This window comes from Syngnathus scovelli, chromosome 11 (genome assembly GCF_024217435.2).
Source record: "Syngnathus scovelli strain Florida chromosome 11, RoL_Ssco_1.2, whole genome shotgun sequence".
NCBI lineage: Eukaryota > Metazoa > Chordata > Actinopteri > Syngnathiformes > Syngnathidae > Syngnathus > Syngnathus scovelli.
In genome coordinates, this window is record NC_090857.1 from 4,615,043 (window position 1) to 4,631,988 (window position 16,946).

Here is a 16,946-nt window from a genome sequence, read left to right on the forward strand (position 1 = left end):
AACACAATGAGCTTGAGACATTAAAGCCAGCGAAACAGGAGGGAGGGAGATGGAGAGGTAAAATGTGTGTTGAAAAGAAAAAAAGATGTGCTACTCGGGGAAATGCATCTTTTTTCTTTTTTTTTTAATGATGTTTTGATCTTACCTTGGGGTCAGCTGTAAGAAGCTTGAAAGCCTCGTACACCTGCCTCTCTTTGACTCCTCCTCCAAGATCCAGGAAGTTGGCTGGCTTTCCTCCATGCAGGTCAATGATGTCACATGTGGCCATAGCCAATCCAGCTCCATTCACTACAAGTGGAAAAAAAAAAAGCATGGTGGACTTTATATCGGTAGACTAAAATTGAAATGTAGGTCAAACTAATGAGTTGTTGTTTGGCTTTACAACAACTTGAGCCAAGAGAACAAAACTCTAACTGTGTTCGCAGATTGACACCTCACCCCAAATATAAATTCAATCATACAGACGTCGCTAGTGTGGCTTATTAACATCTTATTGTAAGTGGGCCCTAAAAGCGTTCCTTACTTTTACAGGTGGGGGCAGGCGCGTACGTGGATTGATGAGGAAAGCTAAGAGAAAATATTTGCGTTTACGGGCCAACGGGGTATGAAGAAAGTGCACCTGTTGGTGCTGCTGTAGTCTGTAAAAGCTTTGATTTATGACAATAATGTGGGCCTTTAATGAGAACGCTAACAATCCGGCTCACAAGAGACTTTCTGGGTGGATTATCACTAATTAGAACACATTGGTTACGGTGGCATCCCTTCTGGAGTCCTCAGAAAACTGCTTGTAATGTGGATTAGAGGAGAGCCCAGAGTGCCTTTACTTTGGCAAGGATTTAACTGCGTCCCGAGGGATTTAAGATATACGGCGGATATAAAGAGTCGCTACACTACCGTTAAATGTAGCTTTCTGTGATGTAAAAATGCAATAAAATAAATAATTTCCTTTTTTTTTTACATTTAAGATGATCTACTGTATTCAACGAAATCATGGTCAACAAATTTTGAAATGACGTTTTTTTTAACATTTGATCAGGGGTGTGTAGACTTTTCATATGCTGTGTTGCTTCCATACCAAAGCAGGCAATGTTCCCATCCAGACCGATATATTTGAGATCCCACTTGGCTGCTTCCATCTCTGTGGGGTCACTCTCAGTCATGTCATCCATGGCAAAGACAGCCTTTTGACGGAACTCGGCATTGTCGTCAAAGTTGATCTTAGCGTCAAAGCACACCACTGGTCATGTAAGCAGACAGGAGGGACATAAAAAAAAAAAAAAGCTGTGACAAAAGCACCTGATGTGGGATGCAGGAAAAATGAAAGGACGTCACATGCAGACGGGTGATTATAAATTCAAAAAAACTGAAATTAACAAAATGAAAGGTTTCCCCGTGGCTTGTTTGAATAAATTATTTCAGAGGTTAGCGTCTGAATAAATTGTGGCTCGGTGCCTTCCTCGCTGCCTGGAAGGGATAAAGTCGACCATTATAGTAGACCTCGTGGACATCTTCTTTACACTTCAAAGATTTAATTTCAAAGAGGCCATATTCATTAGGCTACCTACAAAAGACAGCAAGCAAAATATTCGCTCGTTAGTCTCAGGAATTTCTTTGAAAACAGTACAGCAACAAAAATAAAGGCATCAGTACATCAGAATAAATATTTGGAATGCATGACCTTTGAAATGTCTACATAAAGAACCCATGTAACAAAAAAAATAAAAACATTCAAAAACAACTGTATTTAAATCACGATAGGAAGGAGGTACCTTGTCCTTCAGGAGTCTCTCCGAGAGGGTTGACTTCAACTTGAGTGGCGTCGACTTTCAAGAAGAGATCATAGAGCCTCTTAATCTGATCTGCTGCCTGCAAAGTCCATAGAGGAAAATAATTACCCGATGGTTCAGATCTGAGCAGCCGGCCCGACCAAGACCAATCAGCCTCCAACGCACGCAACAAAACATGGCAGATCACCTTCACTGTCACACTGTCTGATTTGGTTTTGGGGGAATTTCAAGTACTGGTAATCAATTGATTTGGACAAAAGGAAACAAATACAGTTCGGCGCCAGATTGTCGATTTCACATTATTCATATATTACTTTATTTTCAACAAGGTGGACTGCGTGCACTCACACAACTGATGTCTCGCTCACATCCAGACAACCACAAACTACGCTCTTGCTTTTTCCAAGGGTTAGGAAATACAATAAAGTGTCTTCCTCCCTCCAAACACAACCTAGGGAAATACCATTTGCAAAGCACTGTTCAGAACCACCAGATGTGACAGTTGACCCCTCTGGCAAGCACGCCGAATGCGTTGACACTTCACAGCACACATCTGAAAACTAATAATATCAAGTTTGATTGGTCTATAAATAATCATGCAGCTGTCTTTGGGTACACAGAGCACGTCCATATTTTACAATACATCAGTGGCTCTGCATCACACTTTGTTAGGACTTTACAGAGTAAAGACCTTACTGTGCTTATTACCTGTCTCTGCAGAGGTCCTTTGAAGCCCAAATTAGCTGCCATGCGAATTGCCTGGTCGTCCTGTACACCTTCAAATATATCTATGACTTCCTGTCAGAATTGGGGCACAAGTGAAAGAAGGTGACAGCAACTCAAACACTGAAGAAAGAAATGCCCGACTATGGATTATAAATTGCTCTTTTTACGAGTATGTGGATTGTTAAACACAAATGACATACCTTAAAAATGAGTTCTGGTGTGCTAGCTGCTACTTCCTCAATATCCATACCTCCCTGGGGACTTCCAACCATAACGGGACCGTTACAGGAGCGATCCATTAGAATAGCAAAGTAGGTCTCCCTGGTTATGTCCAAGGCCTCGGCAACCATCACCTTCACATGAGGAAAATGGGAGATGTGATTGACGGATGGACTTTGGTTAGCTAATCCCTTTGACTGTGGTAAATACACTCAATGCATTTGCAAGTTACCGCATTTGAATTGTAAACACCGGAAAAAACTCGGCGGAATCACTTTGAAGAAATAATGAGATCAGGGAGGCAAATTTGGGAAATCAGTTGAGGGACAGGAGTGGTTAGGTTTATAGACACGACTTTATTTTGCTCCCAACTCATCACCTCCTAAAATAGGAAGGACTGCCTTATCTGTCTTTAGTGTGTAGAGAGTATTCATTTAGTGCTATAAGTGGACTTCTTAACAGTAATTCGCTTTGCGGTTCACCTCTGTCCTATATTGTTTCGTTAAAACCAAACCCTCTCAATTCTACTTGTTTCTCTATCTCGGCTTATTCCACGAGAATATTACCCATGCCTCTCTCATCACCTCTGCACAATCCTCTATCAGCGCTGACAGCAAATCCATGTGGCTGATGCACAAGTGCTGTTTCCCGCTGAATGGCATTCTCTGCTCGGTAGCGCGGTGAGGTCTGGGAGTAGATTCAAGCTTCATCGGAAGGTTGACAACTAAGCTCTGGCTGTCGTATGATTGGCCAAGCTTAGACTAAAAGTACTACACTTACCCAGACCTTCCATACTTGCTGGTGATGCCTAACAATAACGATTTTCGTGGAAACTCTCAAGAGGTCCAGTTTGTCAGAAGGCTCAAGATGAGGCCCACATCATAATAATGTGCGGAGTGCAAGTACCGTCTTGTTATCGTTATCTTCGCTGGATAGCAACTTACCGTTTTCACTTTCACTCCATCTTTCGGCGTCTGCTTGGTGGTCAGATTGAAACCCAGCATCTTATTAGCCAGCTCACCGACAACTGCGGGGCTACGGGAAAGACGATAACACAGTTGCCACGCACGGAATACATTATGGAGGATTAGAGAACGAGTTCAACTCATATTAAATGCGGGCGTCAAGCAATGGAGAATACGACGAGTGACGGAAACTTCGGTATATCTCCTCTATGCAGTACTGTCAATGAAACTCATTTTTATTTTGCATGCAAGGATTGCTTCGAAAGAGCCGGATTTATGAATGAATAGAAAAGAAGAAATAAAGCTGTGATTATCACAGAAAGCCGAGTACTCAATCCATTTCGGTTTCCCTCTGCATATTCTGCAGTACAGATGCACTCTAAATTATTCAACTCTCGTTGCAAACATTAAAAATGTAATGATTTGCAATGAATCAAAAAACAACAACAAGGTAACGACCTCATCGCAACTAATTAAAGTGTGTAAAATCCGCAAATAGATGTATGGACGGACCAGCAAACTTTTTATTAATTTAGAAACAGCCAAAACAATCAAAGAAATAATCAAATACAAAGAACAGTGAAAAATATGCACCACACTCATTTTAATTTAAATAAATTGAACATGCAAAAATCAAACTCTGTGACTCCGCAAAGCCTTAACAGAGGAAAACTCTCCCATGCGTCAAAACCACATTTGTGAGTAAAACGAAAGGTCATGGCATAAAAAAAGAAATAGTCTTATTTTCAGTTCAAATAATCCTGGCTACTGCATGTGTTTATGTCAAGCAAAGAACATACTCACTCCTTGGTTAGATGTACTCCGCCTTTGAGGCCGCTGTCAAACACACCTTTGCCTCTCCCACCAGCCAGAATCTGAGCTTTTAGCACAATCTCTTTGGCATCTGCAACAATAGACGGACACATAATGCACTAGACGTTTCGCACCTTTAGTACCCCTTGAGCGTGCTACTCATCCCATTGTAGGAAGAAAAAAAGAAAAGAAATGTAATATGTGGAACATACAATATTTACTTCAGTGACACCGATGACTATACGTGCTTTGATTCAGTACACAAATCCAACGCCATGCAATGTAAAAATGCACTTTTGTACATGAATAAAGGGAACATTCTCAAAAGAATGCAATTTAAGAAACCTTGACCTTTCTCTCATACAAAATAACCTTTGGTGTCACATTTACCCGACAAGAGCTGAAAATTCATCGTATGTCATTCAGCTCTCTTTTCAGCATTCACCCTACAATAGCCCAATTTAAATAGCGTTGGTACTCTTGATGGTTCCAGGCAAGGTTATCGTGATCTAAGTGGACAAATTCAGCCACTGACAAGAGGCTCTCGTCAAATTGGTGGGGTGGGGGTGGTGGACAGCGAGATGGACACCTTGACCCTGGAGGCAAGAAACAAGCCTATACTATGTCAGTAAATTAAGGAGAGCATGAAGACACAACTTGGGAAGTCAGAGACCCCTAAAAAAAAAATCATTAGCGGTACAAAAGAAAATAGTCTCTGGCAAGATGGCGCGGATTAAACTAACATTGCATTAGTGAGACCCGCTATTCATAGTCTGAAAGCCTGGATACTAAAAAAGAAGGAGAAAAGGTGCACTTAGACACAAAAGGAGGTTTGAGAGGAGGCATCAGTGTTAATAACAAGTGCAAAATTAAAAAGAGTTCCAAGTAAGATGAAATAGTATCTTGCGGGCATGAGCAGCAGAGGAAGACAGCGGAAACAATTTGAGCTTTAAACCGGGGGCAGAATGAAATAGCTGCCGGATGAAGTACAAGTGAAAATCACGTGGTTGTGTCTGTTAGAGAATAATTTAAAATATTATTAAGCAAACCTTCCAATGATAACAGAAAAATCTGTGCGTTAAAATGCACTATTCTAAATAATTATGGCTGTAAAGAAATTAACAGATCATATCTAAGGGTTGAAATTATATTTCTGAATATATTTCAAGTCACATTTCCCCATTTCACCGAGTAAAATTGAATTCCTAAACACTTTCCCATGCATGCCAGGCACCATGGAAACAAGTCTCAGGTTGACTTCTGCTGGCACATTAGCATCATGCTAATTCGATAGAGGAGGATGTGTGTCTAAAATAATTCCATGTCTCACCCTCCACATGAATAGGTTAGCGTGCGTAATGAGGAGGTGGAAACACTAAGCTGCTTACAAAAATCATCTCCGAGAGAGACGGGCGCCTTTAGCCTGCAAAGCCTATTTACAGCTGTTAGGACAATTTAGAAAATCAGGGCTTTTTCAAAAGGATAGTCTTAAGAGCAAGCTCATTTCTGCTGTAACAGCAGGTTCGATGAGAGTCCCTTAAACCGTGTGTGTCCATGCGTGTGTAAGCCCTCGCATTGTCCGAGTCCTCCGTTCCATATTTTTTTTTATCCTTTTCGTTTGTTTCAGACACTTTAATTATATCTCCAGCCTCCAATACCCTTTCTCCTAATCAGGCATTTGCCACAATGGACGGATGTGCAATACTATCTGTCTTGTTTTGTCACAGGTGAGTACTCGTGAGGAAGAAGAGCCGCTCTGTCCATGCAAGCACTCAGGGGAATATGTCGGTGAAGCACAGCAATCCCTTACTGCACTCAATTTATTCATATCCTATGTTACACTGAATTGCCTACAACTAGTCGCACTGCAGTTGCTTTACTATTTCATCGACAGTAAAGTAACAGCACAAAATGGAGTTTTACGTCATTGTCTTGTGAAACTTCAAATGGTTCCAAAAATCGAGTAGATCAGGGGTGTCAAACTATTTTTTTTCGCGGGCCGCATTGTAGTCATAGCTTCGTTCGGAGGGCCATTATGACTGTCAACCCAAATAAATATATGAGCACCTCATATTATATCCAGTAAAAGCGAGAAAACAAACTGACAAATAACTCATTTTCAAATCAGACGAGTAAAAACTGATCAAATATTGAAAAAAAAAGATATTAAAAGTGAAGACAATTTGCAATTCTAGTAATGACACACGAATTTGACGCACAATTTGTCTTCGCGGGCCACATAAAATGATGCGGCGGGCCGTATCTGGCCCCCGGGCCTTGAGTTTGACACCTGTGGAGTAAACCATCAAGAAGAGGACATAACGTTCTCCATCCTACACACAAAGAAAGGCACAACAACACGCTCGCAAACGCACAAAGCTATAAGAGGGTCGCTCGTCTTATCCTTCAGCACTTCTGACAAAGGGCTGTGGTTAAGCCAACTCTACTCAGCACCACTAAATGCTACTGTCAGCACTTTTCACCAGAGACAACTGCCTTCTTTTGTGAAAGCGTAAGATGAAAGTCATTTAGAAAGAAAAAAAAAAAGGCGCTTGAAGTGTTTTTCAGTGGGGACAGTTGGAACAACAAAAGAAGGTTTATGGACTAAGTGGAGGTCCAGGCAGCCATGCAATATACATAGAGAAAAAAAATTAGAACTGCTGCTAAAACTCTATAATGGTTTCCTAACTTTTCACACAAAAGGCTAAAACTACGCCTGTAATGATCCAAATCGTATCATGCAAGGGTTAAAATAAGCTATAAAGAAGAGAAATGCAAACGAAAGCCATGCCATGTGTAAAAAACTGAACATGAGAGGCTGTTAAAACAATTAATTCGGTTGAGTGCCATGATGAAGAAACAAGAAGGCACGGCCATCAAGCTGAAACAACAACAACAACAAAACTAACAGGCTGCGATGCATTAGCGACAAATTTGGAAGACATGATTAATCTTGATGAAACTTCATCTCTGATTATTCACAACAGCGCGGCCAAAGAGTCATGCAAGCTAAATGGGACGGCTGCGATACACTTTCACTCTACATCATTGTTTTTGGCAATCATTTGGAAGTAGTGATGTCATTAAATTATTACTTTCAGATCAAATATCTTTTCCTGTCCTGAGGCAGGATTACCCAAAAAAATGAATCCGATGATAAGTAGTATTATAAACATTTTATTTAGAAATTTCTAGATTTTTATAGGATACTATAATAGAATGCACAGAAAAAAAATGCATCTATTATAAATGTAAACGTGAATTAATCATGGTGACAATGTAGCACTTTGATTAATAATCCTACCCCACAAATGTGTGTTTCCACTACTCACCTAATCTCTTGGCAGCTTCCAAGGCCTCGGAGGCCGTGTCGGCGACAAAGAAGCGTTGGACAGCAACGCCGCAGTCTTGCATCAATTTTTTGCTCTGGTACTCTTGAAGATTCAGCCATCGTTTAGGACTCAGCCAATTGCGTTGAAGCTGATAAAGGAAAGCAGCCGGAATGTCAGGACGAGACCTAATGTAGTTAAAACAGCGCAAGATAAAGTTGCAAATCTACACAATCTCGAACAAGAACATTTCCCCCCTCCGCTGTGTCAGAAAAAAGCTCTATCACAGTACACGTGTCTTTATCTTACTGAGTATTGCACAGACTACATCCTCTCTCCACTCCCTGACTCCGTCTTGTCTGCTACCTCCAAACATGTCTCGTTCTCCTTTTTCCAGTAATGAGGCGTTAAGTCAGGTTGAGCGCCGGGACAGCTCTTGAGCTATTTGCACCATCAGCAGACACAGACCCTGTCAGCTCCAGCTGCCGCTATTAAAAAGAGATTGAATTTTAAATGTGATGGAGAGACAAAGGCAGGTTGGAGTTTCCCTATAGAGACGGTCTACGTGAATAGAAATAAGAATCGTAAGCTAGGTTGTGGCAAATACACAAGCGATTCGCTCTTGTGCAGTTCTTCATCAATTAAAATCAAACTCGCCACGGAATTTGACTAAACTGACGTGTGTGATTATCCACTTTTATTCAAGACTAAGGATGGACTTATTATTTGTCAGCTCGAGTTACCACACTTTTCCAATCCACGGATGTTCCGCAAGGCTATGTTCTAAGCCCCCTATTTGATTTTCTTTGAACTCATAACCACAACCTATGGTGCCTCCCCATGAGTTACACAGTTTTTTTTTTAATGGGAAACATTCAATTTCAATGTATAACCAATTGACAGAAGGATTTCCGTGAACTGAACAGGATAAGCCGTATATAAGGAATAAACAAATAGACCGTTGAATGATAGCTGGAGAGCTCAGCACTGAAAATGCTCTTGTCAATTTGTTTTGTTACGTGTCCAAATAACAATATTACTGTAGTATAAATTATTAAATAACCCTGAATATGTACAATGGTCGTGTGGCTTGTTAACAAGGCGTGGACAGATGGTAAAATCCTTTTTATGAGCAGCAAAGCCTCTCATTATGTCACCGTTGCATCTGCGCAAAGAGCGATTGAGAGCAGCTGCACCATGACCGTGTGCCTCAGCGTTACGCGGGAAATGTGACTAATAGATCAGATACGAAGGTAATTACTAATATTTTATTCCTATTGCTGTTGAGTAATTAGACCGTCAAAACAATGTTTCAACCTATTGGTCTGCAAAGCCTGCGGGGCAACGGTTCACCGAGTCGATGTATTCGACGCATTCGTCCTATCGTTAAATTTCCCACGTTGCTAGAGAGGGAATTTTGTCGTTTCTTTTCCTCTGCCAAGTAATGTTATTTGCACTAATTAAAATATTTCTTAAAATTACTAAATTAATAAATAATAAAATTAATAAAAAAATAAAACAAAAAAATTATAAAAATTAATATAAAAAATGATGAAAATTTACCGCCTATCATTCACCCAGTAGTTCTCAAACAAATCAAAGCAGATTGCATTCTGCCAAACTGTTTTCATCGTTAAAATGTTTTTTTTTTAATTTTCTTTATACCCTCAAGCAAACTTAATGATTTCGCCACACTTTCCCAGCCTTGTGTAAAAACACCGTCAACAAAGGTGTCTCAATGAGACTCGGTCCTGAATATTTTAAACCGAGGGGTGGAGAGCCCCTCAACTTGAAACATCTCTTGCAGGAACTTCAAACAACGGGCAGCTTCTCCTTCTGTCTCAGCGAGAGAACACATTTCCATTTCCTCGCCGCGAGGGACAAAGTTAGCTTCGACTAGATTTGAATATTGCTTTACCAAGGTTAATAGGCCTTGCTGTAACTAGTCAGCTGCTTAGGGCTTTTCAATAATTTACATGACCATTAAGAGATGTTGGTGGGTTCTAAAACTGGGAATGTCTGTCACAAGAAGTCAAATGTGTGTGTGTGACATTTACAATCAACAATACAACTGCTGTTAACTATAAATTATGCTATAAGACATTTTCAGTCAAATAAATATTTTGAAAAATGCTGCTGTACATTCTATATCCAGAGCTTGCCTGCGGGGATTCCTTAAGACATTATTTTAAAGTCATTTTATTAAAGTCAAGGAGACCTTACTCGCCTTTATCAGAGGAAGACAATTTGTCAGCCAGACAGTGTCATTTTTGAGCAATAAATCTACTGACGGCAGCACTACTACGCAACTGTACACATTGTTATACATCAATATGTCCCCTGCCTGGGGCATTAGAAAGAATGACGACCCAGCCATAAATTTTCACCGGAGCATTTTTAAAGTCCCATGAAGATACTTTAGTTGTATTTGAGACATAACATGAGGTCAGCAAGGTCTGACCCCCAAACCTTTTGCCTCTCAATTGTTTGCATCAAAAAGAAAAATAGTGTTGCCACCCAACACATTTTATTTACGAAGCAACACTTTTGTAATTTTACAGTGCCTAACACATTTGTTATCTTTCCTCAAACATGACGCCTTTGAACGAGACTCCTAGATGTAAGCTTATTAACGATGCTAATTACCTAAATACCTGTTGAGACACACCAGTCAGGTTTTTCATTCTTAAACCTGTCTGCTTGAGATTAGAGCGAGCCTGCCAGGATGCAAATCTACTTGATCTAAATCCAGGAGGCCATGCTCCACTGCTCATCTGTACTATTTACAGGTCGTTCGCAGACAGATGCCATTTTTCTCTATCCCCTCATGGTTTGCGCGTGACTTTCGTTTTGAACAGGCAAGGACGCAGAACGGTGCATTGAAAGGTGAAGAATAGGAAGGAAAATGGTTTTGTACATTTGATTGTTATTTTTCCATATTGCATACAAGACAAAACCTATTGTATGTAATACATTGAGTAATACTATTGAATAATATTGACTATATGATGCAGATTACAAAAGTGATGATTAAATAACGTACTGCAAGCTCCTGTCGCGAGCACATTGAATGTTTTCGTTAACAGCGTCGTGAAAAAAAACACCAAAAAACGAATCTAGATACATTAAACATGTCGAATATGGTCTCTCGTATTTTAATTCGGCCATTTAAGGTGTCGTAGCTGCTGTAGATGGTTAGAATACATAAATAAGCAAAAGTGGCTGAGTCGACCTTTTGCAATTTTTAACGGCCGCCATTAGTGAACTACAGGTGGCCCGACACTGCCCCCTAAGGGCCACAGGCCATTGATTCACCGTTAATGTTGACCCCTAATTTACAATTTATTACTCATAGTAAATGTACAAACTCATAATTAGCATCCATTAGTGAATCGATGTTGATTAGGAATGAAACTAATGTTTTTTGTATTGAGGAATATGCAATGTTTTTTTATTTTAATATGGCAAAATTTTCAAATAAAGGGCGCGCCGAAAAGAAAAAAATACCGGTACACGGAAAGAAACATAAGCCATAGCACGAATTTAGTTAAAGAGATCAAGACGAGTTTGATGGCTTTCTATTTAGCACATTAATGTTACACATGAATGTTTTTCGGTCCTGTGCTATTTGATGTCCGTGCTCATGGAAGTGCACACGATTAAATTCCCTTTAATTTCTGCACATGTGGTTTGATAAATGAACAGGGAAAATACACGAGATCATAATGAGAATGGGAACAAATCAATTACTTGGAATTAGTGAACCAGCAATGTGTTAATTTCATGAGCATTTGGAAAAGCCCCTGTCGGGAGCATTCTGGTAAATTAACCCTGCAGCCATTTGTCATCACCAATTAGACAAAAGGGTTCAAGGTCAGTGCATGACAAATAATGAGGATGTTAACCTCAGCAGACTGGAGGTAGAAATTACGTTACTAGCCCTTTTTTTTTTTTTTTTTCTTCAGATGGTATCGGAGGCTCCAAATTTTCATTGACCGTGCACAGAAACAAACTGTACAGAAAACAAATAAATGGCTGAATAAAAGGATGGCTGACATTCAAGCCCATATGTACAGAACTCCAGTTCCCATTTTGAAAACAGAAGCAGCCCTAAGACCAAAGTACGCATCCCTGCTGCAGCATATTAGCGTGACATTTTGTGATCACACTCTTTGAATGTCAAGACTCTTGCTGCAAGTCTGCTGAAAGCAAAATTCTTTCATAGATTAGCTGTTACTTTATTCTCAGCCTAATGTGAGTTGTGGGAGAGAGGTTTTACTTGAGTCCTTTCACAGAAAAAAAAGAAAAAACAGAACCTTTCCACTATTTTTGGAAACATTGAAGAGTCGCTATAAAGTGCTATCGCATCAGAACTTTAGCTTTGTCGTCGTTTTCACCTTTGGTGGCTGACGACATTGCTTGAACCTATTCTAATTTATTCTCCCAGAAGAAAAAGACATAAATTATGCTTAAATTGTCATGGAGGCGTTAAAAGAAACACAAACATAAACATAAAGACCTTGACTTGATTGAAGCTTTTAAATACGTTGCGCCAGAGAGACTTCAAACAAACATCTGCCACTTTTGAAGACAAAATGATTGAGAAAAAAGGCCAACCAAAAAAAAAAAAAATATCAAAAAGTAGGCCACATAGAGGCAGTGTATATGCAGTAGCGTACCACAAAGAAAAATCGAATGTGCATCGATCGTCAGATTCACACAAGGAGCAGAGCGGCTCATCCGTGCGGCAAAAAAAAGTTAATTGAATTTCAGTTACCTATTGACAAGTTGTGTCTAAATCTATAAGTGGCTGCCAAAATGAATTTGTGGCGGCGTGCACATATTACGCCCGGCTGTAATGTTTTATTTTGCGCAGCCGGGGAATTAAAACATTACAGCACGTTTGATTGCATCCTTGTTGTGTCGGAAGTGTCAGGCTAGCTGTTGCATGGCCTTGTGTGCCATTAAGTACAGCGGCAGTTAGGTAGCAGGAGCGAGTCAGGTCGTCCCTGGAGTGCCGTTGACGATAATTACTGTCGAGAGAGCGTCTCGCGAGACGAGGAGCCAGATGCCCGCCTGGCTCCGACCCGAACATATGCCGCTTTCTCATTCAGCGCATACACGTCGCACTTGGGATATTCATCTCCTGTCAAGACCTCATCAGTGTCAACATTTGACAGTTTCATATCACCAAAAATGATAACGAACAGAACAATGATATCATGATAAAATGTCCTAAAAAAAATGGAAGTAATATCCAAACCATGTAAATAGATTGCAACAGCATCATTATACTCACTCGCTAGTTACTTTAAAGGTCTCTTTTCATCTTTTTGTTTTAATTATTTTTTAGGTCCTTTTATTAGGTTTGAAAGAATTTGGGTTACAAGTAATTCAGCTGTTTGTTGATCTTGAATGCATGACCTCTGAACCGAGACAGTTATATGAACCACAGTCAGCCAATATTCCATTGGCAATGATGTATATATTTAAAAACAACAACAGTGCAAAGCAAAAGGGGAAAAAAGCTCAATTAGATTGAATGAATGTATTTTGACAAATATTGTGCCTAATAGGGCTCACAACATTGTGTATTTCATTTTAGTTTATCAATAATTTTGCCTATCTAAAATAAGACAAACAATTAAACTGATTAAAGATAAAAACAATTACATTGAGGATGAATACCATTCAAAATATCTGATCAAAAAAACTAATTTTTAAGAAATGTTTCGTCGACAATGGAATTTAGTTTGATGTGCAATGTTGCTTCTCCAGAAATATTTTTGATGCACTTACTTATTGATCATACAATGTAAGTAAGGAACTAATACTTTTTGGGACTCCATGCATTCCACTTGACCAATTGTTCCAAGACGACTATCTTTATAGCTGGCCGATTTAAAAGGACATTAATTGTGTAACTTACCTGTGAAATGTGATGCATTTAAATGCATTCACAATGCATTTGAAAAGTATGTTTACAATGTATTGCAATCATTGTAGAGAACAAACTTAAAGGATGCAACAGGAACTATTTGCAATGTGTAAATGTGATAAGAACAAACAGGTTGGTTAAGTACCAAACTCAGTCAACAATTGGTCAAAGTACAACGTCCGACCTTTACACTTTTGTCTTATCTGAAACAGAGGCTGTCTGTCCTCCTCTTATAGATTTCAGACATTCGGTTCTGTTCTGAAAAATATGGCAAGGTCAAATTTTGATATACAGTGGGAACACATGCATTCTAAATCCTGTCATATGTCAATACATATGATGCACTGATGATAAACTGTCATTTATTAATATGACCTGACATTTTTCCTTACACAACCTCGTGTAACTAGTCACGTAATGCACGATTATAACAATTAGAGGACAATAAGATGGTGATGTTATGTTGTGTCAACAACTCGCTCCTGCTGTCAACTTTACCTTATGCATGACTCGCGATAACGTAAAACACAATCGTGCAAGCAATCATCGAATTTGACATGATTACGCAAATCTGCATTGTGATGAGAAAAGAAGAGACTGTACCTTCAGCTTGTTAAGAAGTAGGTGCTTTGACGTGGCTGCACCGAGTCCTCTCGTTGCAGCACGGGCTGTCATGGATGCCGCCATATTGTTACGGAACTGCGAGTAGGATGACGTCACGAGCATGTGGTAGTTTCCACGTCACCGACACCCAGGGGCGGTGCTAGGAGAAAAGCGCACTCAGCAAGGGTGGCCAAATTCGCTTAAGACTAGAAAAATAGGCAAATTCAAATGTAATTTTTTGGTTAATCGTCATTTGTGTTTGAAAAAAACAAATGTTAAATAGGTTAGGATAGATTATCAGACACTTCTGCTGTGTTTTTAAGAAAAAATAGATTATACACTGTCATATAATTAAACTTATAACTTAGTTAAAACTCAAAGTCACACATTCTGACATTTGATTTTTTTTTTACTTTATTTCAGAAGCAAAACCTTCCTTTGAGGCCCTAGCTGCTTAATCCTCACAAATTTTCATCCTTGACCACATCTAAATCCTTCAACTGAAATGTGACTAACTGTCAACTACCTTTCAAGTCTGACACCTGTTCCCCTATGGAGAGGGATTTAATACAAAATGTCACAGAGGAAGATGGAAAAGATATTGAAGTGCACCGTGTCCTCTCGATGCAAAATCACAAAGTGCTGTCAGGGAGTGTTCAGGTTTCTGTGAGTTTTCTCCTGGGTAGAAATTCAAAACATCCCTCCACTTTGCTGCAAAATTCAATGAAGTGGAACAAGGTATGGGGACATGTCAACCACACAAATGTTGCGCATTTTTTTGCAGATAGGGTAAAAACACTCTTTAGAGGGAAAGAAACGGGAACGGCAAAGTCTGATCATTTGCAGCAAAAAGCCATGCGGTGGCATATTTCAACAAATACACCGAGGGATCAGTCGTGACATCCAAAAGACTTCATAATACATGATATAAGTTTGAGGGGAACGACATTTTTGAATTTTTTATCCTTTCTGAGCCATCCACTTAACAAACACTATCGCTGCACCAACCACTTAACAAACACTGTCGCTTCACTTAACAAACAATTATTTGTTGACAGAGGGATCTGCGAGGTTAAACATCTGCCTCTTAGAATTACGCGTTGTCTCTCCTCACAGCATTCCGGTACAGACAAACATTGGTTTTATGTCAAAAAGCTACTTGAGACTTGGATGTGTTTATCTCCCTGCTAATGGCCAGGCAAAGGTCTCCTTATTATTCCGGGTTCAGCCTTCTTTGCTGAGGGTGTCTCCACAAGGTTAATTAGTGAAGGGTCCCCTGAGGTTCCTCAAGCCATGTGGGATATGTTTGGGCTAGTGGAGGTGCTTCTACACAAACAAGGTTAATGGAGCCTTGGACGAGTAAGTGCCTCCTCTCTCCTGCATCCACATGTGTGACCGTGCCTGACTTATCCCTCAGCCAATATGCTGGCGGGGCCGGTTGCCTTGGGACCGTCAACTCTTGGCATTACCTATTATGATGACATATATTTACATTCCATTATTTTAGTATTATTTCTTTTTGCAGTCCTAAAGGGCAGTATGGTAAACAGACAAATGGTATTTTCACCCCGCAATCATATGTCAGTGTGCAGGAAATACTTTTTTTCTTCTCCGGCTGAAATGGCTAAATTATGATTGGAAAAATAAACATCGTCATTATCATCATCCATTATTGCGCTAGCTGTGCGTCAGCGTTTTGATGAGACTTGTTCTTTTCTGCTACTGTGTATCAAATTTTCTTGAGAAAGTATTACAGATAATAAAACACACACACACACTGTCTCCGAACCTTTGCCAAAGCTCATCTTTAAGCCATTTCCAGAGAATGATTAAGCAAGTATGCGTGGCAAAATTCTCTTGCTCCCTCTTGCTCCTCCTCCCACCTCTGCTGTGACCTCCGTCAGGAACAAGATGATTTATCACCCCAATATCCCTTTCAGCACCTTCCCAATTGCTTTGATTCCTCTATTGACATTTCCTCCCTCTCCACCTGCATGCATTTTTCATGATTACACCGAGACTCCATAGAGGATCGTCATAAAGACACTTAAGAAAAAGTCCATATTTCACGCTGGATGTCTTGAAATGTATGCGTAACAATCATATTTGCTTTTATTCACGTCAAGAAATACTTCTTTATTTTCAGGGGTGTCTGTTGCATTGATTGCATAGTTTTCTTGTTTCAACATGTTGTGGGCATTTTTATTTTCCAGAAAATTGTAGGACCCAAATGTAAGCTATATGTATAAATAAATCACCAACACTTTTATTTGCAGATTTTTATATTTGCATAGTCTGCAAGAACTATCATGCTATTTTTAATGCATTAATGTATGATTTTTTTTTTTTGCATGAAAATCTTCAAGTGCCAGTGGTGTGTTGGCTTCTTGCTGCCTCTTCTGAGGTCACAAGAAAATACAGCAGATGCTTATATTCATGAACTTTGTAAGGGGAAAGAAGGAAAAAGGAGAGTGCAGAGGAGCGAGTAAAGTTTTAAACTATGATTCACTTCCTCTTTGAGGTGTGGGTGAGAGCAAGCTGTCACGCTTGGGAAGAATCTGGCTTC

The 16,946-nt window shown here is 39.7% G+C and overlaps 1 protein-coding gene across 1 annotated transcript in view; it reads right to left on the minus strand.

Moving 5' to 3' along the window:
• Positions 1 to 14,504, minus strand: part of suclg2 (succinate-CoA ligase GDP-forming subunit beta) — a 31,235-nt gene extending 16,731 nt beyond the window's left edge. The window contains exons 1-9 of the mRNA XM_049733435.1: positions 14,381 to 14,504; positions 7,843 to 7,990; positions 4,502 to 4,601; positions 3,677 to 3,767; positions 2,714 to 2,866; positions 2,496 to 2,585; positions 1,770 to 1,866; positions 1,076 to 1,237; positions 146 to 288 (exon numbers count right to left, since the gene is read on the minus strand). Coding sequence (XP_049589392.1) covers positions 146 to 288; positions 1,076 to 1,237; positions 1,770 to 1,866; positions 2,496 to 2,585; positions 2,714 to 2,866; positions 3,677 to 3,767; positions 4,502 to 4,601; positions 7,843 to 7,990; positions 14,381 to 14,503 — 1,107 coding nt within the window. The 5' untranslated portion in view covers position 14,504. The remainder of the gene's footprint in view (positions 1 to 145; positions 289 to 1,075; positions 1,238 to 1,769; positions 1,867 to 2,495; positions 2,586 to 2,713; positions 2,867 to 3,676; positions 3,768 to 4,501; positions 4,602 to 7,842; positions 7,991 to 14,380) is intronic.
• Positions 14,505 to 16,946: the final 2,442 nt, after the last annotated feature.